This window comes from Schistocerca serialis, chromosome 1, assembly GCF_023864345.2.
Source record: "Schistocerca serialis cubense isolate TAMUIC-IGC-003099 chromosome 1, iqSchSeri2.2, whole genome shotgun sequence".
Classification (NCBI taxonomy): domain Eukaryota; kingdom Metazoa; phylum Arthropoda; class Insecta; order Orthoptera; family Acrididae; genus Schistocerca; species Schistocerca serialis.
Window position 1 is genome coordinate 971,057,689 of NC_064638.1, and position 24,591 is coordinate 971,082,279.

A 24,591-nucleotide genomic window follows, 5' to 3' on the forward strand; every position below is an offset into this window, starting at 1 on the left:
GATTATGAATATCTGCAATACTCTGGTTTTCTGCCGAAAGAAACTCACTGCTAGAGCTCTATGCTTGCAGCGCACCTTCATTACAGATGTCATTTTGAAGGCCACGTATAGCACCGCCAACTATCGGAACTTCATGACACTATAGGGGCTACAGCGGGAATGTTCAATGATTTCCCACAGCACTTCGTCTATTTCATTGTCACCAACACTGATGTTAAGTTCCCGCTTTTCCCATATCTGCTACTTCTCATTACATTCGTCTTTCTTTGATTTACTGTACGTGCATATTCTGTACTCATTAGACCGTTCACTGCGTTCATCAGATCCTGTAATTCTTCTTCACTTTCACTGCGGATAGAAATGTCACCAGCGGATCTTATGAGTGATATCCTTTCACCCTGAATTTTAATCACCCTCTTGAACCTTCCGTTACTGCTTCCTCGATGTATAGATTGAACAGTAGGGGCGAAAGGCTACCTCCCTGTCTTACACCCATTCTAATCCGAGCACTTCATCTATATCTACATCTACATTTATTCTCCACAAGTCACCTAGCGGTGTGTGGCGGAGGGCACTTTACGTGCCACTGTCATTACCCCCTTTCATGTTCCATTCGCGTATGGTCCGCGGGAAGAACGACTGCCAGAAAGCCTCCGTGCCCGCTCGAGTCTCTCTAATTTTGCATTCGTGATCTCCGCGGGAGGTATAAGTAGGGGGAAGCAATATATTCGATACCTCATCCAGAAACGCACCCTCTCGAAACCTGGACAGCAAGCTACATCGCGATGCACAGCGCCTCTCTTGCAGAGTCTGCCACTTGAGTTTGCTGAACATCTCCGTAACGCTATCACGGTTACCAAACAACCCGGTGACGAAACGCGCCACTCTTCTTTGGATCTTCTCTATCTCCTCTGTCAACCCGACCTCGTACGGATCCCACACTGATGAGCAATACTCAAGTATAGGTCAAACGAGTGTTTTGTAAGCCACCTCCTTTGTTGATGGACTACATTTTCTAATTATTCTCCCAATGAATATCAACCTGGCACCCACTTTACCAACAATTAATTTTATATGATCATTCCACTTCGAATCCTTCCGCACGCATACTCCCAGATATTTTACAGAAGTAACTGCTACCAGTGTTTGTTCCGCTATCATACAATCATACAATATAGGATCCTTCTTTCTATGTATTCGCAATAAATTACATTTGTCTATGTTAAGGGTCAGTTGCCATCCCCTGCACCAAGAGCTTATCCGCTGCAGATCTTCCTGCATTTCGCTGCAATTTTCTAATGCTGCAACTTCTCTGTATACTACAGCATCATCCGCGAAAAGCTGCATGGAACTTCCGACACTATCTACTAGGTCATTTACATATACTGTGAAAATCATATACTGTGAAAATCAATGGTCCCATAACACTCCCTTGTGGCACGCCAGAGGTTTCTTTAACGTCTGTAGACGTCTGTCCATTGAGGACAACATGCTGTGTTGTGTTTGCTAAAAACTCTTCAATCCAGCCACACAGCTGGTCTGATATTCCGTAGGGTCTTACTTTGTTTATCAAGCGACAGTGCGGAACTGTATCGAACGCCTTCCGGAAGTCACGGAAAATGGCATCTACCTGGGAGCCAGTATCTAATATTTTCTGGATTTTATGAACAAATAAAGCGCGTTGGGTCTCACACGATCGATATTTCCGGAATCCATGTTGATTCCTACAGAGCAGATTCTGGGTTTCCAGAAATGACATGATACACGAGCAAAAATGATGTTCTAAAATTGAGCAACAGATCGATGTCAGAGATATAGGCCTATAGTTTTGCACAGCTGCTCGACGACCCTTCTTGAAAACTTCGTTCTTGATCTTCCACTTTTATTGTTCTCACTTGTTTCTTGTACAAGTTGTGTATTATCCGTCTCTCCCTATAGCTTATCCCTGTTTTCATGAGTATTTCTAACATATTGCACCAGTTTATGCTGTCGAACGCGTTTTTCACGTCGATAATCCCTTTGAACGCGTCTTTATTATTCTTCCTTCTCGCTTCCGTTATCAACCGCAACGTCAGTACTGCCTCTATGGTACCTTTACCTTTCCTAAAGCCAAACTGATAGTCACTAACAGATTCTCAATTTCCTTTTCCATTCTTCTGTATATTATTCTTGTCCGCAGCTTGTTTGAATGATCCGTTCAGTTGATGGTGCTATAATTCTAACATTTTGGCTGTCGCAATCTTCGGAACTGTGTGGATGGTGTTTTTCCGAAAGTCTGATGGTACAGGGGATAAACGGATATTCACTACTGGCCATTAAAATTGCTACACCACGAAGATGACGTGCTACAGACGCAAAATTTAACGATCAGGAAGAAGATGCTGTGATATGCAAATAATTAGCTTTTGACGCCGGTGCTGACACCCACAAAGTGCTGACATGAGGAAAGTTTTCAATCGATTTCTCATAGACAAACAGCAGATGACCAGCGTTGCCTGGTGAAACGTTGTTGTGATGCCTCGTGTAAGGAGGAGAAATGCGTACCATCACGTTTCCGACTTTGCTAAAGGTCGGATTGTAGCCTTTCGCGATTGCGGTTTATCATATCGCGACATTGCTGCTCGCGTTGGTCGAGATCCAATGACTGTTAGCAGAATATGGAATCGGTGGGTTCAGCAGGGTAATACGGAACGCCGTGCTGGATCCCAATAGCCTCATATCACTAAAGTGTGCGTCATTTATGTTGGCGGCCGAGTTTAGGTTCGTTCTGCGCATCTGACGTCAGAAAACACAGTTAGCCAATGAACAGAGAACGACGTTGCCAGATCTCGACTGCAGTGCATAGCATGGACGAGTGTCTTCAGTTTCAGAAACGTTCAGTCATAAATAATGTAATAGAACAAAAGCAATGTCTTGATAGCAGACTTTCTTTTATAGAAAGTTTGGAAAAAGCATTCTTTATACCAACTGCTTCATATTCTATTAATTAATTAAACCAAACAAGCAATAAGACTTCTAATTCAGGCGATAGCAAGGAAAGGTGTTTGTATCAATCTCACGAACCGCTTTTTCGCAATAAAGAACAGCGGTAATTGTTTATTTCCTACTGTACTTCGACGCAGCGTGAGTAATTCATAGTCATACCAACACTGTTTGTCAGAATTTTGCGTGACATGTTAGAGTCCTCATGGCGTTTTGTAGTCAGTCGAGCTGCGTTAGCGTAACGGTTAAGGTGTTGGTATTCTACGCGAAAGGTTATGGGTTCAAACTTTGTGCGCTGCTTAATATTTTCATTATTTAAAAACAATATCGAAGTGCCTTACTTCACGAATTATATTCGTTTGAATGCAATTTTTTGAAATTTCTTGTGCTTTGTCTCTTCATTAACCCTTTCGCTGCTGCAGACACGTGCTCCCTGCATTCCGCGCTGTGCGCGATTTTGTCATCACTGCACTGCTCGCCTGTGCAGACACATGGTGTTCCCTCTGCTTTTACACACTTATGATTCGATTTCACAAAAACTATTTGGCCCAAAAATTTGATTTTTACACGTCTTCTTGACTGATACCTTCCCCCCATAAATGACTTAATTTTGTTTCGATGTTCAACGCAGTTATTATGCAGCATTAAATGTAGTAAACCATTGCACGAAATTTCGAAGAGTTTGCAGTGTGGTACGTAAATGAGATATTGTTATACAGTAAATTTTATATGAAATTTAGGTATCTTGTCTACATTTCATTCTCAACATTGTGGCAACTAAAATCGACCATACGGAAAGTATACTCTATGGACTTTTACCTCTGCAAACTCTTCAAAATTTCGTGCAATGGTTTACTATATTTAATGCTGCATAATAACTGCGTTGAACATCGAAACAAAATTAAGTCATTTATGGGGGGAAGGTATCAGTCAAGAAGACATGTAAAAATCTAATTTTTGGGCCAAACAGTTTTTGTGGAATCGAATGATAAGTGTCAAAGCAGTCGGAAAATGATGTGTCTGCACAGGCGAGCAGTGCAGTGACAAAATCGCGCACAGCGCGGAATGCAGGGAGCACGTCTTTGTAGCAGCGAAAGGGTTAATGCGGCCGTGGTGGCTTTACTTCATGAACTACGCGCTCCCCCCTAAACTCTCCCGCGCCTGGACGGGCATGCGCGAGCTGCCAAGATAAAAGAATTAAACTATAGCAGTCGAGACGACAGGGATCTTATCCGAATGGCTGTAACGGATCGTGCAGCCACGTCTCGATCCATGAGTCAACAGATGGGGACGTTTGCAAGACTACAACCGTCTACACGAACAGTTCGACGACGTTTGCAGCAGCATGGACTATCAGCTCGGAGACCATGGCTGCGGTTACCCTTGACGCTGCATCACAGACAGGAGCGCCTGCGATGGTGCACTCAACGACGAACCTTGGTGCACGAATGGAAAAACGTCATTTTTTCGGATGAATCCAGGTTCTGTTTACAGCATCATGATGGTCGCATCCGTGTTTGGCGGCATCGCGGTGAACGCTCATTGGAAGCGTGTATTCGTCATCGTCATACTGGCGTATCACCCGGCGTGATGGTATGGGGTGTTATTGGTTACGCGTCTCGGTCACCTCTTGGTCGTACTGACTGCACTTTGAACAGTGGACGTTACATTTCAGATGTGTTACGACCCGTGGCTGTACCCTTCATTCGGTCCCTGCGAAACTCTACATTTCAGCGGGATAATGCACGACCGCATGTTGCAGGTCCTGTGCGGGCCTTGCTGAATACAGAAAATGTTCGACTGCTGTCCTGGCCAGCTCATTCTCCATATCTTTCACCAATTGAAAACGTCTGGTCAATGGTGGCCGAGCAACTGGCTCGCCTCAATACGCCAGTCACTACTGTTGATGAACTGTGTTATCGTGTTGTAGCTGCATGGGCAGCTGTACCTGTACACGCCATCCAAACTCTGTTTTACTCAATGCCCATGCGTATCGTGAACGTTATTACGGCCAGAGGTGGTTGTTCTGGGCACTGATTTCTCAGGGTCTAAGCTCCCAAACTGCGTGAAAATGTAATCACCTGTCAGTTCTAGTATAATATATTTGTTCAATGAATAACCATTTGTCATCTGCATTTCTTCTTGGTGTAGCAATTTGAATTGCCAGTAGTGTATTTATGTCGATGCCGTTGGTGACATTTCTGTAATGTTCTAATACTGTATCAATGCAATAGCTTGCTTCTGTCACGCAGATTAAATATCCGAGGGTAACGTTGCAGACGGCATTGAATAGAATATCCGCCATCGGTTTGTTGGGATACGTCTCGGAAAACATAGCACATCTATCAAGAAGGCTAATTGTGTGGCCCGTTCTTGAATGTTCGTGCACTGCAACGGGTCAGATTGTAGGAGACAGCTAAGTAGTACGGTGCCAGATTTATTCAGTGCTGGACAATAAAAATACTTTCTCGTGGATGCCGTAAAAGGAAGACTGGTGCCGCGAAACGAGAGAGCGGAGAAAGTCCAAAATTGATTGTTGTCATCACAGCCCTTATCTTAACAACTATTAATATCATAATGAGTCCTGCAGTTACAGCAATTTGTATACAACCACATTAAATTTAATCTTAGAGTTAAATATTATTGCTTTGAAAGACATGCGTATAACCATCACCCCGAAGTAAAAAGCGGAATTTCAAAATAACACTCTGAAAAACTGCCACTCGTCAGAAATGAAAAATGGTGAATACACATTAATTCCGCTACAAATTTTTACTGCTGTGGTGGTTACACAATCATAATCACGTGTACATCACGTTGCGTGCAACAGCACAGAGTATCACGTGAGAGCTTCAGGGAAGAGGGTTAACCGCAAAGCCAATAATCACCCACAGTGAAGTGGTTACGCAGTCTTGTTCCTGGAAAACAAACCCGGCCATATTCATCAGAAGATGCGGAACGCATTCCTTTAAGCTACCATTTTGGCAGAACAAAGTGGTTCAAGTGGCTCTGAGCACTATGGGACTCAACTGCTGTGGTCATAAGTCCCCTAGAACTTAGAACTACTTAAACCTAACTAACCTAAGGACATCACACACATCCATGCCCGAGGCAGGATTCGAACCTGCGACCGCAGCGGTCGTGCGGTTCCAGACTGTAGCGCCTTTAACCGCTCGGCCACTCCCGCCGGCTTTGGCAGAACAAATCTTGTGTAACAGCTGCTTATGTAATCACACTAAACGAAGAACTCGATACAATGTTATTTTGTTTTGATCGAAGTAAGCTATTTTGTGTGGCAAGAAATACGAATCTTTTAAATTAATAAATTAGAATTACTATCAGAATTTCAATATGGCGTTTGTGCACGAGCACAATTGGTATTAGTCACTTTGGGGGACAGTGGATATTCTGGATTATTCATTTAACATCAAACGTACAAAAACAATGTAGTGACATTCTCAAGTCATTAATGATACTCCATGTTCTAATGTGTATAGTTAGAATGGCATCTGTGCGTAACTACATGATAGCACGGTGAGGTGAGTCCACAGTGCTCAGTGCTCACTTACGCACTATTTGCACGTCGGGCTATTCATGAAATTCGCAGATACTTTATGCTCTGGTATTACATCTCCCCTCTTTACTACCATCGCCAGCTGCTCGGTGAAATTGTGCTGCAGCGTAACACATTCATCCATCGTCTGCCGAAGTTTATGGATTTGCATTTTCTGTTGAAACTTGTATGAAAACCAATTTGTGACCTATTTACATAACTCCTTCGTGATGCGCCTCTTTTTTTTAAGAGCCTGTTTTCATTTTGACACTTTATTAAGTCATATTTTGAGAGCGACCGAGTGGTGAGACAAAATACGTTTTAACTAATAGTGTGTGGCAATATTGTTTCTCTTTCAATTAATGGGGTAATTGAGGCCTCGTAGCATTTCAGACGCTCCCCACTGTAAATGATAGCTACCGTTTTCCTCATAAATTTTATGATAGTTATGTTAAGTACAATAATAGAATTCATCATCGATTACACGGGAGGAAAATTTAAGCAAATGGATTGGATCGTGGAAAAATGCTATACATTTGTTTTTGTCTAACTAGCCGCTTATTTAGTATCTGTATATAAGCCCTTCCTAATTTCACATTTTCTGTTTCTGAGTCTGTAGAAACCTGAAAATAAAATGTCATCCAGAAACGATTATGTTTTATTCCGATCACAGAATAGTTTTGTGTCATGAACACACAGTATTTCTTAATTTGCATTATATATCTTTAACGGGCGTGTATGTCATTGGTAAACAATTATTTGAACGGACACGCAACGCTCCACGCGTGAGGTGCTATGGGCAAAATAACCGCAGTGTCTCGCGTAGTTAGTACATCTGTACATTGAACTAATGTAGTAACAAGCACCCTCCTGAAATCTACATGGAAACTGTAATTCTACACATTGTTTCTTAAAACTTCTAGGCAGATTAAAAACTGTGTGCCGGATCAAGACTCGAATTTGAGGCCTTTGCCTTTCGCGGGAAAGTGCCCTACCAACTGTGCTACCTAAGAATGGCTTGTTGGTTGGTAGAGCACTTGCCTGCGAAAGGCTAGGCCCCGAGTTCGAGTCTCGGTCCGGCATACAGTTTTAATCAGTCTGGGAGTTTCATATCAGCGCACACTCCGCTGCAGAGTGAAAATCTCATTCTGGAAACATCCCTCAGGCTGTGGCTAAGCCATGTCTCCGCAGTATCCTTTCTTTCAGATTTCATTCTGGAAAGATTTTCTTGGTCGTCTGACGCTTCCTATCACGTTAACGCTGGGAACGATTAAATTGTTTGTTGTACAATCGGCGCATGTTCTGGCTACGTACCTCTTCACACCAGTTGCTATTCGGTGTTCTCTACATGTCTGAGGTGCTTATAAGAGGAATTTAGCATAAGACAATGTATGAATATGTGAGGACGGGACACGGACATTTCCGAAGAAATCTGATGCTCATTGCTTTTCGGTAGCAGAGCTCTTTTTAAAAGCAAACGAGGCAGAAGGGCCTATCCAAAAGCGTCCAATGCTACGCTCAGAGACGTGCTTATCGCATATTAACTACGACTTAGAGGTGGCTTGTTAGTTGTTTACAATGAGTCTTCTAGGATATTAAATCGCCTTTTAGGTGTTTTGAAACATATGAACCCGTTGGATTATTAGTATGGTAGTATCGTCCGCTTTCTGCTTCCTCTGCTTAAATATTATTACAATTAAAATATTAGAAGTTTAGAACAGGCTTATTACAATTTTCAGCCGCAGTAGTAGATCTTTAGATCTATGACTCGTTTCGACGTTGATGTTATGAGATATTGGCCTATTGTGGATTCTAGCCAGTCTGTCTTGTCCTAAACACTTTCCTCAAGTGAAGATGCAGCTGCTGGTCAACTATTTTTTTTAAGGTGACAATTTCAGATAGTCTTGCATCACATGATATGGGTACTTTAAGCTTACTGAGCAAATCAGGTCAACTTCGACTGATACGTACCATGCACTTGGTGTCCACGAAGAGCCTTTCTTACTCCAAGAAAAGCTTGCATTAGCCAGCTGTGGTACACACCAAGGGAATAAACAACATGCAACACTTTCAACTATCGAACCATCTCACTATGAAGTCAGTAACAAGGGAATAAAATGTATTCACTTATCGGTGTCGAAGTAAGTTCTCGCTACATGGGACGCCACCGACAGTCTTTAAATGCTTTTTTTTCTGTCGTTAGATTATTTATAACCATGTCGTTAGACACGTCATTACATACATCTAAAGTTAGAAAGTTAAATGACGCCAACTGAGTAAAAACGATGAGTTCCATAGAGGTACGCCTATGGAAGCAGCTAAGTGAAATGTTGTCCACTTGAGAATTCATCTTGGGAATGAAAAACTTTCATGACGCATCACTAAATATCACTGATACTTGTTGTCATATCAGTGTAAAGATCTTCTCTGGGGCTCTACTCGAATGGATTATGTTAATGACCACAATTACCACTACTAATGTAGTTGTAGTGGTGGCGCAACACGATGTAGACTGTCAGTGGAGGAAGAAGCCTCAAGTATACGATATAAGGTCACATCTTGCACAAAATATTGTTTGGGTTAATGTGTTTGATAAAGGAAACAAGGCGCCTCTCTCTGTAGAGAGAACAATAATGTGGAATCCACTACTTTTACAAAAATATTGTTGGCATTTTACTGTATTGAGAGAGAGAGAGAGAGAGAGAATAATAACGCTTTTCAGTCCACGTAGTGCGGACGTGTCGGCACGTACCATAACATTGCGAAACGGATACACGTGGCAGAGACAGCGTGAGACCTCCTGCCGCATTTTCTTCAAGGCTTGGCCGCATTAACATATTAAAGTGATGTATCGGCTTACGCTACGTCCAAAGCACGTCGGAGGCAGCGTTAACGCAGCCAAAGCGGTGCTGCCGCTCTTACCTCGCAACAACGTTTATCCGCTGCTGTGTACGCTTAGTGCAGGGAACAATTTTGTTGCGAAGTAGTTGATATGCAACGTCTTTAGTAGTTAATTTTACCGGTATATAAGAGTTAGTTTACAAATAAAACATGCCAGTTAAGCCACGTTAGCTGATTTCCATCTGTGCAGAAACATGATCGCCTAAAATCGACTGCAAGTTGTGAAAAGCAGTTATTTATTTAAAGCCTACCGGCCGCTGTGACCGAGCGGTTCTAGGCGCTTCAGTCCGGAACCGCGTGACTGCTACGGTCGCAGGTTCGAATCCTGCCTCGGGCATGGATGTGTGTGATGTCCTTAGGTTAGTTAGGTTTAAGTAGTTATAAGTTCTAGGGGACTGATGACCTCAGATGTTAAATCCCATAGTGCTGAGAGCCATTTGAACCATTTGTTCAAAAACTGCTTTCCGCATTAAAGAGCCATTTTTAGTCTGTACAACTTTTTTTGTTTTTTTTTTTTTTTTTTTTTTTTTTTTTGAGACCGAAAACCATCTCTTATTTAATTAATCACGGTAGAAATCTCACGTATTTTACTGTACTTCTATAGAAATATGAATTTAACAATGAGACCACGTTTCATTTCATTTTCGACATTTCTATTTTCGGTCTGAGCACTGGGTAGAGTACCAAAGTGAGAAAAAAACCATAATACATAGTGAAAAATGTATAGTCTTGTTAAATACTATAAAAATAGGAATAAATATCTGCTACGGATTACATCAAAATGCATCCACAGATTAAATATTGTGATGTAGCTTGTCCTTCATTGCAGCAGTGTAACGAGATAGACCTTGGTAACGAGTACCATTGATAAATTTTTGGAAAAATCAGAGATTTACGGCACATATCTGTCTCCGATAAGCCGATGTTTCCTTCAGTAGATGAATCAATCATTTTTGATGAGCAATTAGAATGCCTACTGGATTCTAAAAGCAGGATCTTGAACTTGTTGTCCTTTCTGTCTATTCTGTCTGTGTTTCTAATGCTACTTCAGCAATTAAGAATATCAACTATCAACAATAAGTGCTTAGAGACATACTTTACTCTGGAAAAAGCCCGGTGTGTGTGTGTGCGCGGCGTATCACTTATCAATACTATGTTTTTTGTTAATAACAGGAAGGGTTTTAGGACTATTCACGTGAATTAATGACAAATTATGCTTCATGTGGATCGATGCCACGGCAGGAGACTGAAAGACGAATTAATTTGTTGGGTCGTTCGCGAACTACCTCCGCTTAGTCTACGCATCTGACTGACACCAAGTACTTCGAACTCGCGGATGTTAAACGTTGCGTTTCTCTTTTTCGCGTACCAAATATGGAAATACTAAAAGGTTTCGACAGTCACGAATCCTCAGAATCGTTACAATGGGATTACGGTGGATTTCTGAAAATAATTATTTTTATCAGTGTTTCTTTAGCAGATGAAACGTAAACAAGTCTTTCTAGCCCACATTTTTCTGTCTTACGTTGTACAGCTCACGGAATAGCTTCGCGAAACTTTTGAAATCTTTGCCATTTATGTATTTTGCGAGAGTAGCATTTGATGAGATAAACGATTCATTTTATAGAGCGCACATGATATCTGTGGCAAACTAAAGTGGATGCTTTATACTGGAATTTTATGCCATTCCCTGTAATTCCCTCGTCCTCCTATAGTTACGCTATAGAGCGTACTAGAGGCAGTTCTTCTAGTGATGAAACAATAAGTCGCAAATAGGTATTCTCTAAGCAACATACCATAGATACAATCACAAATTTTAGTGAAAGTCTTTTGGAATCCCGCTGAATGGCGTATTATTTGATGCAGTGGACTAAACGTAGCAACGTTTTCAGTGTTAACTCCATCCGTGTTTGAAAAACATTTTATTTTTCAAGATTACACTGTAAGTTAAACGTGACAAGTTCAACTGTATACCAGAGAGGAAAATGCCCGCCACCAAGTGAGCTACTCGATAAAATGGTAAACTCTACTCAAAATCGCAATATAACACCATACGCAGTTCTATTCTTAAGCTATGCAGTTGTCTTCGAACGCCTGGACGTTATAGTTAAGTGAACGACTAGAATATTCAATGAGGACACACAACGTCAACATTTTACCGGATTTAGAAAACCAGTTTTGAGGTGAAAGTACGTGTCATACGGGAAATGACACTTTGCATCTGTTATCAGTTTTCTTCGAACAGTAAAGGATTATTTAGGTAACACGGAGAAGGTACATCCGAATTTAGATAGAGCGAATTCTGGAACACAATACAGCTGACATCATAACTGTATGCAATAAGGAAATGTAGATCACTGACATTGCCATCCCAGGTAGCAGCAGAGTCGACGAGAAATAGCTTCAAAAATTTCAGGTACGGGACTTGAAAAATCGAACAACAGAGATGCTGGTGTAAACCAATGAAAGTGCTCCCATTGGTTCTCGGCACACTGGAAGCACTGCTAAAAATGTTAATGGATACTTGAAATGCGTTGACACTGATAAAATACACATCTGACAACTACAAAAAGCCGATTACTGGGTTCTGTACGAATTATCCAGCGAAGCATCACACAGTGCTCGACTAGTGGCAAAATGGTAAATCCAGTGTAGTAGTCATTTGCCATGTTTACTACAATAATAATAATAATAATATTTCATATACCATTTTCATCCTACTGCTGTTGTAGTGTGTGTGTTATGATTTAATATAGGAAATTTTTATGATACACATTAACTGCGAAACCGGGATCAGTTAGAAATTTTCAGACAATCGGTTCGAAATTATGTTTTTGAATTTTTTTGTCGCGGAGTTTGTTATTCTGACAGCCAGTATTTCAAACTTTACTATGATTTTCTATCGATAACGCATCTTTGAAAAGAAATATTTTCATTTGCTTCTACAGTGAAGCGGACCTGAGGCCGAAGACAATTCTGTCAGTAGCACGAACATGAACCTCTGGCTTGTAACTAAATGGTTGCGAAATCAATTACAAAGAATAAAGGAAAACAGGTGTTTCAAAGAAACTACACAGTCAATTTGTTGGTGGCTGTGAGAATAGGACTCCTCAACGTATATTGGTGATCGCGCCAGCATCACGTTACTCTCTTTCATAGGTGCAGTAATAATTCTCAGGTGCTCACCCACGTCACCCTGGAAGAGATATGTGGGACTAACATATGTATCTTTATGATTTGGTGCTCCAAAGTTGTGAAACCAGGAAGGAACAGCCATAATTATTACGCAAGTCGCTTGTTGAGTCGGGAAACAAGGAACAGCACGTGGGCTAACACAAAAGATCAGCTTCAGGCAAATTCATGGCAGCTGTTAAATGTGTCATTTTCTAGCAGCCCCTTAAACATGTGCTACTCACTTGCAAACAGTTTGAACCTTCTGAGAGAACATGAAATTTTCTAAAACAAATCTGGTACGTTAAGTACCTCCTGGCTGCTGCAAATCTGTCTTAATCAACACACGTTGGTTAGCATATGGAATTGCTTTCGGTCCAATAAATGGGAAATTCTTCGAAGTGTACAAAGTCGTGTACTGACTAACCGGCATAATTTTAGAGAAAACTTCAGCGGATTTAACCCTCTGTGCACGTAAATATTGAGGTCCGGTATTCTTTTTTAGTGCACTTCTCTCAGTCGTTTTGAATACATTTTCGATAACGGTCTTTATGAGCACAGAGGGTTAACAGCAGAAAAAACGGAAAGAGCATGAAATATAGTAGAATTTTCTTCTGCCTGTTGTAATGACAGAAAACAGAAAGACAGTTCAGGAAGATCATGCATGACAAACTACGTGCTACGTTAATGGTTCATCTGAGGTCATCAGTCCCCTAGAACTTCGAACTACTTAAATCTACCTAACCTATGGACAACACACACATCCATGCCCGAGGCAGGATTCGAACCTGCGACCGTAGCAGTCGCGCGGTTCCGGACTGAGCGCCTAGAACCGCTCGGCCACCGTGGCCGGCGCTACGTTAAAGATCCACACTTATCGCTTACTTTGAGATGGGCAACTCAGTCTCTCCACTCACAGGATACCTGTTCCCTAGAGTATAATTTTTTGGGCGACATATGAAAATGTGTACACTTTCCCTTGAGCTACATTTTATTCTATATTTATATGTATCTCCAAACATGACGCATAACATAGTTTGAAAATTGTATTTGTACTATTTGAATCTACAGCAAATAAGAAGAATTTACTGTTAATTTTCTTGACGAAGAGATTTTTGCGTTCTGCATAGCGTCAGAACTTGTATTTACATGAAATTACTTGTGGTGAGTACTGACAAGTGAACTTTCCTTAACGGCACACTTGGGAACGTTATCTTAGTAGAATTATCAGTAGTGTCTGCTGCAGGAGATTGTGAGAAGCGGCAGTTCTTGTGCGATATTCCGGCGTACTGTGAATGATCTCGTAGATGAATGGCTACAAGGCGTCCACAGTTATTCACTTTAACTGGACTATCGGTCGGATTGGCGGTCATCAAAGAATCACAACTGTCCGCATTACCTGCCAGAATAGTATTTTGATGGCAATAATGATCGATACCAGCGTCAACAAGCCAGAATGATTTCAGCTGAATCGTGGTTAATTATAACGGGCGATTTTGCTTAGCTAAGGGTGCAGCACACTTTTCATCGCACAGAGCTATTGCAATATGACAATTACGTGATCGTGCAATAGTGATCTCTCTATTATTTGTATTTTTGGCGAGGTCGATTGCTGTACCTCCTCAATTAGCCGACAGATCGGTTTCCCTAGGCTTCAATGAAATTTGCCAATTTACATGAACGATAGCACGCGGCTTGCGTGGCTAGAGCACTAGATGGTTCAAATGGCTCTGAGCACTATTGGACTTAACATCTGTGGTCATCAGTCCCCTAGAACTTAGAACTACTTAAACCTAACTAACCTAAGGACATCACACACATCCATACCCGAGGCAAGATTCGAACCTGCGACCGTTGCGGTCACGCGGTTCCACACTGAAGCGCCTAGAACCGCACGGCCACATCGGCCGGTTAGAGCACTAGAGAGGAAGGACATCGACCATATGCGATGACTTACATGTTAGCCGGACCTGAATCCTTCATAACATGCGTAAAGTCGCCTTTAGGAGACGTGTTTCGCATAGGATGTCACTACTTTGTATCTTTCTGGGATTGCAAATGGCATTGAGGGAAACTGGGAAAGGTACCTCTTTCTCCACAATGCTGTTCAGTGGAGAGAAATTAACAGTGATTATTTTATGCTGGTGTTTATATTTTTTTCTTCTAAACATAAACACTTATTGATGGTTCTCTTAAGATTAGAGTATATTGTTCTTACTAAGTATTATTTTTCTTATTGAATTTGATTACGATTATTTTTCCTGTTTTTTAGTTTTTTCTGTTTGTGAGGGAGCTTTGGGTCTTTCTATTTAGGTTTCAATGATTCGTTCTCGTGGTAATGATTTTTTTATTTCTTTTGGTTTGTCTTTTAGTAGCCGTGGATGCCATACTCACACTTTCACAGACGCAGTGAAATGACAGGTTCCTGTGAATAAACTTTATTGTTTCAAATATAGTGCGCTGTTTTTCCTTCTTATCTTCAGTCTAACTGCTGGAAAATTCTCAGCATGAAATTTAGGTGAAACTAGCATCTACTGTAAATATCTAGTTTTTCGATGCAACGATTACAAGAAAACATGTGATTGATCCTTAGCAAGTATAGTATAATTACACAGAAATATCTTTAATAAATCGTCACATATTATTGCTTGAGTGATTTCTTCAGTCAGAAATCTAGGATAACGTTCAATAACTGATTAGTTTTACTAGACAGTACATAATTATTAGAGTATATTTCTTTTGTGCCAAAATTAAGCACTGTGGGAGGAGCCTTAAGTAAGAATTTTGCTGAAATAGATAGAGCATACGACAAATTGTAGTTCCTTCTCTAAAGAAAATTCTAGCAAATAAAGATTGAAATGAGAATGAAACTTTTCGCGTTCCATGTTATATAACAAGAACCGGATCGTAAAATAGTTCTTGAAAAGAATATATATATTTATAAGACGACTAATTAAGAAGATTTCTCAGACCAGTGCCTCAACCTATTTAAACTTTACTGTAATCCAACACATACTAAAAAAAAACTTTGTATGTAATCATGGTGCCCAGTACTCATTACATATACATTCTTTTTTTACTTTGATCTTTGGCTAAATAATTTCTGGCTGCATTGTCAGATCCTATGGATGATGCTGAAATTTCGTTTAAGAAACCATTAAAAAAAGCTAAGCAGGACCACACACTTATGGATCGTTGTATGAGACTATCAAATGAAAAGCTCGAGATTTAGTCTTCGTTCGATTTCAATTACTCGATTTTTAGAATACAAGTATATAGACACTGTATGACTCCGCTGTTATTGTCGTATTGCCACGACAAAGTTTATATGAAAAATCTTAGTTGCCAAAGTGAATGAGGAGTTATAGGAAGAATTAATTCGTAATACTACCGTACCGTCGCTCTTCCTCGCTTAAAGTTTCAGAGCTGCTTTTTCTTTCCTGAATTCCAGTATGTATGGTATGGACACTAACACAATCTTGTTTAAGTGGAAAGTTTTACGACATTTTCTCCCGCATATGTACATGTTTCTAAGGTACACGTTATTAAAGAATAGGTAGCGGAAAAGTCTTATTCACAAAATTTTCATACTCAATAACTATTACTTTTCATTAGTTTCTTTATGGCGAATAGAATTTACGTTGAAAGTACTCCTAGTTCAGCTGATTTGGGTTTGCCTGCTATGAAATAACTAATCAGATCCATCGCACAAACAACAATGCTCGCGGCTACTGTAGACCCAGAGGTGTGGAACGATTTACAGCTCATTCGATGCACTAACTGCGATACTCTGAAATCATATGCAACTGGTTAAACAATTTTATTAAAATGAAAGCAGTGAAATGCTAAAGGTTACGCAGAGCCAGTAACCTCTGCCCAGTTTCCAGACTTCTAAGTTATGAAATATGATGCAGATTAAAAAGAGTTTCCATCAAATGTTACGTCTGTCAATGCTTTAATTTTTTGTTTCTTAAAATATTTTCAATTTTTTTCCATAACACGGCCGTGAGTGAAGTTTAAAAGTCGCAACCTATACTCTAAAAACTGAGGGGAACGTTATTCTCTGTTCAGAAGACAATATGGTTGAACATTCTATATCATTGTATGTCTAGTAATTATTATTACCTTGAGTCTTAACCACATGGTTTTGCAACACTCTGCTACTTGTTAAACATAACATATCAAGTTTCCGATTTACTTAAACAGATTTAATTTTAGATTCAGAAAAAAGACGGAAGAAGGTTCACTTGCATAGACAACATCATAGACAACGTTTCTGTAAGTTGTGTGTGGCCGTGCTGTAAAGCCACTCCTGTCAAAAAGAGACATTTCTGGTAGCTGCTGTAATAAGTACATTGCTGAAATTCCACCCAAACTGGAACGAAAACCGAAATCGCCGGTGTTTCAGTGTTGTGTTACAGAATTTCTGATACGGTCACCCCTGGAACTAATCACTAATTTTCTCTACAAATTCTAGCCGCCTAAGCGTTTACAATGTCGTTAGTAAAATTTGCATGAAAAGAAACTTTGTAAGAAAAGGACATGACAATCAGACTTTATTAGTCAGCAATAAGCCAGAAATTTTTTTACAAAATCGTTCTACGACGACCAAAGAATTACGATAGTCCACATACATATTACCATTTGCCACGCCCTGCTCTTAACATGCGAAGTACAAGATTGTTGACGATTCCGTACACATCAGTCTGTGCAAACATTATGACTTATCAGATCTTAAATTGAAGATAATATACAATTATGCAAATATCATGATGTTCAGTAGGAAAAGGAATGATACTACCGTACTTCATTATAACGTAAATGGCACCCCGTTCGGTGACAAGTTATACTTTCCGAATTACCACAGTAAGAAGACTGATACTTTAGTTTCTGTGACAAATAATGCTCAGTATCCCGCGTTTCAGGTATGTTTATTTAGTGCATATAACAACATACCCTTAGGATGTTCGTTTATGATGGCATTGCATTCCCAGTAGGCCCGTGCTGTCAACAATAATCTTCGTCCGAGTAGATTTAGGGTAAGACACTTGTTTATTCTTTTACAGCTGTCGCATAAAAATCTAACGTTTAGTTTGTAAGTTCAAGTGTAATATTTTGGTATGAATAATCTGCAACCAGAAATGATCAATTTACGTTACTGTATATGACTATTTTTGAACTTCTAGTTTATGGCACTCAGTACACATAAATTCATTACAAAATATCTGTGGGTGTATTCCTCTCCATTGATAAAATCGGATGTACAGTTTTAGACCGTACTTGGTAGATGCTATTAAAACAGACGAGGCAGGCGAGTTTCATAGTTTCAAGCATTTCATATTAACACATATGCTCATGAGATGTTACAGAGAAGACGCCTGCGATAATAAGTGTGTACGCTAGCGGGAATTTAATCTATAACTTTGGCTTCCGCAGGAAGCGCACTATCGTTCTAAGTGCAGTCTTGGCACGACAAACAATGTCAGTTGCACTACGTCATGCGTTCCCATGCACGGAGAAATATTCAGTCTCGAGGCGATAGAAAAACGGAATGTAATCAATTGATTATTACTTTAACTGATATTGTTTGATACCTGATAACGAGAAATGAAAATGTCGGAAACAATGTCGGCAAGAGAGCGGTTTCTGACACTCTATCTGTGAACCGTTGACAATTTCTTGTCATGCTGCTATTGCAAATGCACGACAACTCCCGTGCAGGTAAAAAACCGTTTTCTAGCCTATAGAAGTCAGGTCGTTCACTGTATTTACGAGAAAGTGAATAAATGGAAAGCAGTGTTTGACATGACCGATGTTTTAAGGCGAAATAAAGGAGGACTGTCTGCAGCAGTCTAACAAAATTGCCACTCTTTATGGCTATAACAACTTTTTACGGTCGGCTTTAAGTGCTGTTAGCCACCGTCAGACCTGTTTCGATACTATTCTGACCTGCTTCAGCCTGCATAGGTTAGCTGACGTCAAACTACGTGTTACATGAGAATGTGGTGGAGCTAGTTTGCAGATAGCGCCTGACACACGAGAGGCACGAGTAACGCGGAAGCGCAAAAACGTACAGCTAAGAGGGGACTGTTGCTGTCAGGTTTAGTGTTTAAACAGAAACAACTTCCTTGCACGGTTCCTCGAGAATAATTTTGTTTTCACTCACTTCTAGTATGCTGGATGGCAACAGGCAGCAACTCACAATAATTCAATGAAATTACAAAACCGTCAAAGTAGTACAGAAATTCATTTTTCTTTAAATTGCGACCAGTTCCGGACTTATGTCCATTATAAAGCCATCCAAATTAGTCTTACCATAAGACAATGTTTGCACGCTGGCACATTGCTTTTGTGAAGGCTAAGTGCAACGTACTGTTTAAACACCACAGTCTATCGGTGCGTTGCACCTAGCCAGTCATAGAAGCAATGTGCGCATCGTACATACATCATGGTGTTACTGTAGGACTTATGTAGTTGGGTTGACAATGGACTTAAGTCCGAAACTGGTCGCTATTTAAATGAAAACAAACGTCGGTGCAACTTTGACAGTTTTGTACTTTTACTGAATTTTGTCTTTCACTTAGCCTGTGGTTCGATTCCCGGCGATGTCAGGGATTTTCTCTGCCTCGTGATGACTGGGTGTTGCGTGATGTCCTTTGGTTAGTTAGGTTTAAGTAGTTCTAAGTTCTAGGGGACTGATGACCATAGATGTTAAGTCCCTTAGTGCTCAGAGCCATTTTGAACTTAGCCTGTAAATGGGACACGTAAGCTACGACTGTTTGGCAAGAGGTACAGTCAGGATCTTTGACAGTTCCGCACGAGCAACACTGTGATCTATATTGGCTCTTATTTATCCTTGATTGTAGCTGTATGTAAATGACTGGAGACAGCCACATAATATTATTAATGCACATGTTTTTGTTAGCTAAATGTGCACAGCAATGAGCATTTCGGACTTCCGCCCACCATTTGGTGTCTTATTTGCGTAAGTCTAACACAGAGCAAATCTACAGGCAATGCGTATGCAAAAACACACACACACACACACACACAGCCCATGCGATCGACAGGCGCGTCGCTGCGTTCGGCCACTCACCCTCTAGTCGTCCCGTCTTGCCACGTACTACGGCACTGTACACAGTGCTCATGTAGTTGTCCCCGGGTCCACTGCCCGGACCGACATCGACTTTGTCCACGACGAGTCCGTCGTCCCGGAGGTGGCTCCGCAGCACACCCTGGAGGAAGGGTTCGTCGATAGCAGGAAGCGGCTGGTCCACCTCCTCCTCTTGCCCTTCCCCGGGCACTTGTTGCTGCGGCAGCTGCTGTTCCGCATCGGCCATGCTACGGACTGGGAACGCTGTGCTACCCACGTACGCTCGCTCGCTTGCACGCCGACTGCAGCGTCGGCACCTACCTGCCCCCTGTCACCGGTGTCAGCCTTTTATAAACACGAGTTCACCGCCAGCAGTGCAGCCTGCGACTCGGACGTTAGCCGCTAGGAGCGATGCGAGGGACGGCGCTGCCGCTGTGACAGGGAAGGGGAAGTGCGAGGACGCCGCCACGGTTATCTCATCCGCCGTCCTCGTCACAGATGATCGTCCCGATACTGCTGATATCGGCCCGTGCGAGGAGGCCGCCTGCGCCCTCGCGCGGTCAATGACCGCTGGCGGGACTACTGTAGCGAGTGTGCTTGAAGATAAAAGTGCCACTCCACTTGTTATCGTAGATCATTATCGTGCCATTAGAGCATTTGAGTTACGAGCAACGTTACCTGCTGTAAAATCGTCGAAAGTTAACAGAAACCGCAAAAGAATAGCAAAATTTTATTAAGATTTATACGAGGCGTGTTTTTTAAGTAAGTACCTTTTTGAAATTAAAAAAAAGATGTGCTAAGATATCTCAATAATTTTATTTTTACATGAAAGCCTGTACCTTAATCTACTTTTCTACATAATTACCGCCAATATTGAGGCACTTGTCATAACGTTGTACCAGTTTTTGAATACCCTCCTCATAGCAGTCTGCCGCCTGACTTTTTAACAACTGCATCACCACTGTTTTGACTTCGTCGTCGTCTTGAAGACGATGACCGCCCAGGTGTTTCTTAAAGTGCAGGAACAGATGGTAGTCACTGGGTGCAAGATCGGGGCTGTACGGAGGATGATCTGGAGTTTCCCATCGAAAAGATTTGATGAGATCTTTGGTCTGATTCGCCGCATGCGGACGGGCATTGTCTTGCAGCAAAACGATGCCCTTGCTCAACTTCCATGGACTGTTGCTTTGATTCTGGTGCGACGTAGGCCACCAATGTTTCATCGCCCGTAACAATTTGGCTTAAGAAATCATCACCTCCTTGTGGTACCGGTCAAGGAAAGTCAATAACTGTCTAAACCTTTGGTTTTGTGTACATCCGTCAACATTTTCGGTACCCAACGTGCGCACAATTTTCGGTAATTCAAGTGCTCGGTCACAAAGCCATACAAAACACTACGAGAAACATTAGGAAAGTCATCTTGCAAGGAGGAAATCGTAAAGCGTCTGTTTTCTCTCACATTATTGTCCACTTCCTGCACCAAACTTTCATTAACGACCGAAGGACGCCCACTCCGTTGTTCATCATGCACATTTGTGCGGCCATCTTTTAATGCTCTCACCCACTTTCTTGCCATGCCATCACTCATAATGTTTTCTCCGTAAACTGCACAGATCTCACGATGAATATCGATCGCTTTTAGGCCTTTAGCACTAAGAAATCGTATAACAGCCCGTACTTCACAGTCGGCGGGACTCACGATTACCGGAGGCATCTTAAACACTCGTAAACAGGGAAGAATCAGACTGTAATAGCGTCAATGACTCGATTAAGGCACAGGCTTTCATGTAAAAATAACATTATTGGGATATCTTAGCACGTCTTTTTTAAGTTCAAAACGGTACTTACTTAAAAAAAAAAACCACGCCTCGTATCTTCCCCCTGAGTTTTATAGAATAGTGAGTTGCCTATTTTATGAGTATTATCTTACTAAACCTGGAAGTGAACGAGGAATCTATCGAATGACACAATTAGCTTCCTTGCACTTGTACACGAAGCTCGAGCTTGAAGCTTTCGTCACACTTGTGAAGCTGATTCTTGTGTCTTGCCATGTACGTTCCTCAGATAAGAGACAGAAAAAAATGCCTTTTCGTCAGTTGCTGTAACAGACAAAAAAACAAATTTTGTGTTATTTTTACTACTATTGCGAACTGCACCAGACCTGAAGATGATCTACATGGCAGATCGAAACCGGTAGTGAAATTGTGTTCAGGCTGTGTTTCCATTTATTAGAAAAGAATGCAAGTAGCAAGCAGCTTCTCCCTCTCACCCATCCACCTACCTACCCACCAACACACATATACATGTGCGCGCGCTCATACATTACTTCGCAACAAAGTACCCAGGCAATAAGCTAGAAACGGGGAGCAGGACGACACACGTTAGTTTCACGGTGAATTACGGAAGTGTTCAACTAATTCATGACAAATTGCTCTGGGCATACTTGTTACTAGTCAACGCCAATTACAGGTCCTAGTTTGTTTCATTCTCATGTTGAATTGTTTGCCGGTGGAGTAGGTGTGTGCAGATTGTGAAAAAAAATAAAATAAAATAAAAAATTGAAGCCTCTGCCTGTAGCAAAGCCTTTTCGTGATGGACATTTGAATGCTGGGTACAACATACGAACATCATAATGAAATCGGCGATCGAGGACCCTGTAGATCATGCGCCGACCTCACAATGCTCCTCCACAGATGGCAATCTTGTGCACTTTGGATCCAGTTGTCACGGACTCTTTCTGTAGCTCATCTTCCCATGGCTTCCTGGGTCTTCCGTTTAGGACGGGTACCATCAGGTTTTCTCATATTACGGCTTTAGCCAGAGAGGTGGCTGGACTAGCAATGTGGCCTGCCAAGCTTATTCACCGCGCTTTCAGTTTTTTAACGATGTTCGGTTGCCTCATCAGCTCATATAATTCTCGTTTTTTTCTACGTCTCTACGAGCTCCCATGCTGGACAGACCCAAAGATCCTTCTCACAATTTTTCTTTAGACCAACAAGTTTTCTTAATCCTTCTTTGTTGCGGTTAGCGTTTCAGCACCATACAACAATACTGGCACTATCACGGTCAGATTCTTGGATGGCATTATCTGTTTTAGACTGAAATAAGTTTTAGACCTATTCACAATACGTTGGTTTGTTTCCTGTTTTAATTATTTCGCCTGTTGAACCATGTACAAAGGTATTTAAAATTTTCCACTTTAGCAAATTTCCATATTCCTATCTGTAATGGGATGTCATTTGGGGCTCCTCTTGTTACCTCCATTACCTCAGTCTTTTCCGCATTGACCCATAACCCGATCTTACATGCATTTTGCGCAAGGTCATCTAGAGATTCTGCCAGCTCTTCCTCTGCTATGTCGTCTTCGTAATCCAATAATTCTGTCCTACCATTTAGCGTCATCCCTTCGTTTTGTCTTTTCATTTATCGGATTACTTTCTCTAGCACCAGATTAAATATCAGTCGTGAAATAACATCACCTTGTCTCACACCCGTTCTGATATTGAATTCCTTGGACATCTACCCTTAGTATTTGACACTGACTTTTGTCTCCGCTGTGCGCACCTTGACCATATTTATTAACTTCATTGGTATACCAAGCTCTCTCGGGATGTTGTACATACTTAATCTGTGGATACTGTCATAGGCCTTTCATAAGTCCACGAACGCCACCAGAAACCTATGGTTGAATTCTTAGCACTTTTCCCAGATTTGCCTCATGGTGAAAATTTGATCGATGGTCGATTGTCCTTCCTGGAAGCATTACTTCGTACTCTCCTACGATATTTTTTGCAAATGGTCTATGTTTTTCAAGTATTATTAAAGGCAGAACTTTATAAGGTACACTTAGCAGAGAAATGTCTCTGTAGTTGTTGCAATTCGTATTCCTGTTCTTTTTATGCAGTGGGATAATGACGGCTGATTTTCACTCTTCTGGGATTTCCTCTTTTTCCCATCTTTCTTTTATGAGATTGTATAGCTCTTTCTGAAGTGTTTCTCCTCCTGCCTTCAACATCTCTGCCGTCGTCCTATCTTCTCCTGGTGCCTTATTATTCTTTAGTCTTCTCATTGCTCTTTCTATATCTTGTTGAGTCACTTGAATTTTTGTGGCTTCCTCTTCATCCTCTATATTACTCTCATGTGGAAAGACACTCTATGGATCTTTTACTCTCATGTGCAAAGACACTCTATGGATCTTCAGCATTAAATATTCTTCAAAATATTCAGAATTTTTTCTTGTCTGTTAGCACATTTCCATCCTCATCATTAATAACTAAAGCTACGTTTCTGTGACCATTCCTCACGTGTTTCAACATCTGCAACGTTTACCTACTGTCAGATATTGTATTTTCCTGTTTGATTTCATCAGTCATATTGTTCATGACCTTTGTTTTTTCTGTTTTCATGATCCCCTTTGTTTCTTTTGTTACGGTCTTGAGTGCTTCCTGTTGTTCCGCACGTTGTCTGTCCAGCATGTGCACCGCCATTGCTCTCTTCCTGGCCTTCACAGCTTGTTCACAAGTTTCACTGAACCATTTCTTCTTAATTGTTACCTTTTTCTATCCTAGAATTTCTTAAGCTGCTTCAGTTACAGAGGTTCTTATTTCTTCCCATCGCTTGCTACCACTTATTTCATCAGCGTGGTTTGATGCCAAACTTTTACGCACTTTAATGTTATACTGAAGTCATATCTCTGGATCCTTAAGCTTCTCAATATCAAACTGTCTTTTGGCCATGTTTTCTTTTTCATTTTGTAGCACAGCTGTAACCGTAATTTGGCTACGACTAGGAAGTGGTCTGTGTCTGCAGCTGCTCCTCTGTGCGATCTCACAGCCATCACACACTTCTTGTGCCTCTCATCTATCAGTGGATGATCTATCTCACGGACGGT

At 41.2% G+C, this 24,591-nt stretch overlaps 1 protein-coding gene across 1 annotated transcript in view; it reads right to left on the reverse strand.

The window, feature by feature from the left end:
- LOC126453251 (uncharacterized) overlaps positions 1 to 20,089 on the reverse strand; it is a 123,180-nt gene extending 103,091 nt beyond the window's left edge. The window contains exon 1 of the mRNA XM_050091126.1: positions 19,704 to 20,089. Within this exon, the coding sequence (XP_049947083.1) occupies positions 19,704 to 19,947 (244 nt within the window). The 5' untranslated portion in view covers positions 19,948 to 20,089. The remainder of the gene's footprint in view (positions 1 to 19,703) is intronic.
- Between the last annotated feature and the right edge of the window lie 4,502 nt (positions 20,090 to 24,591).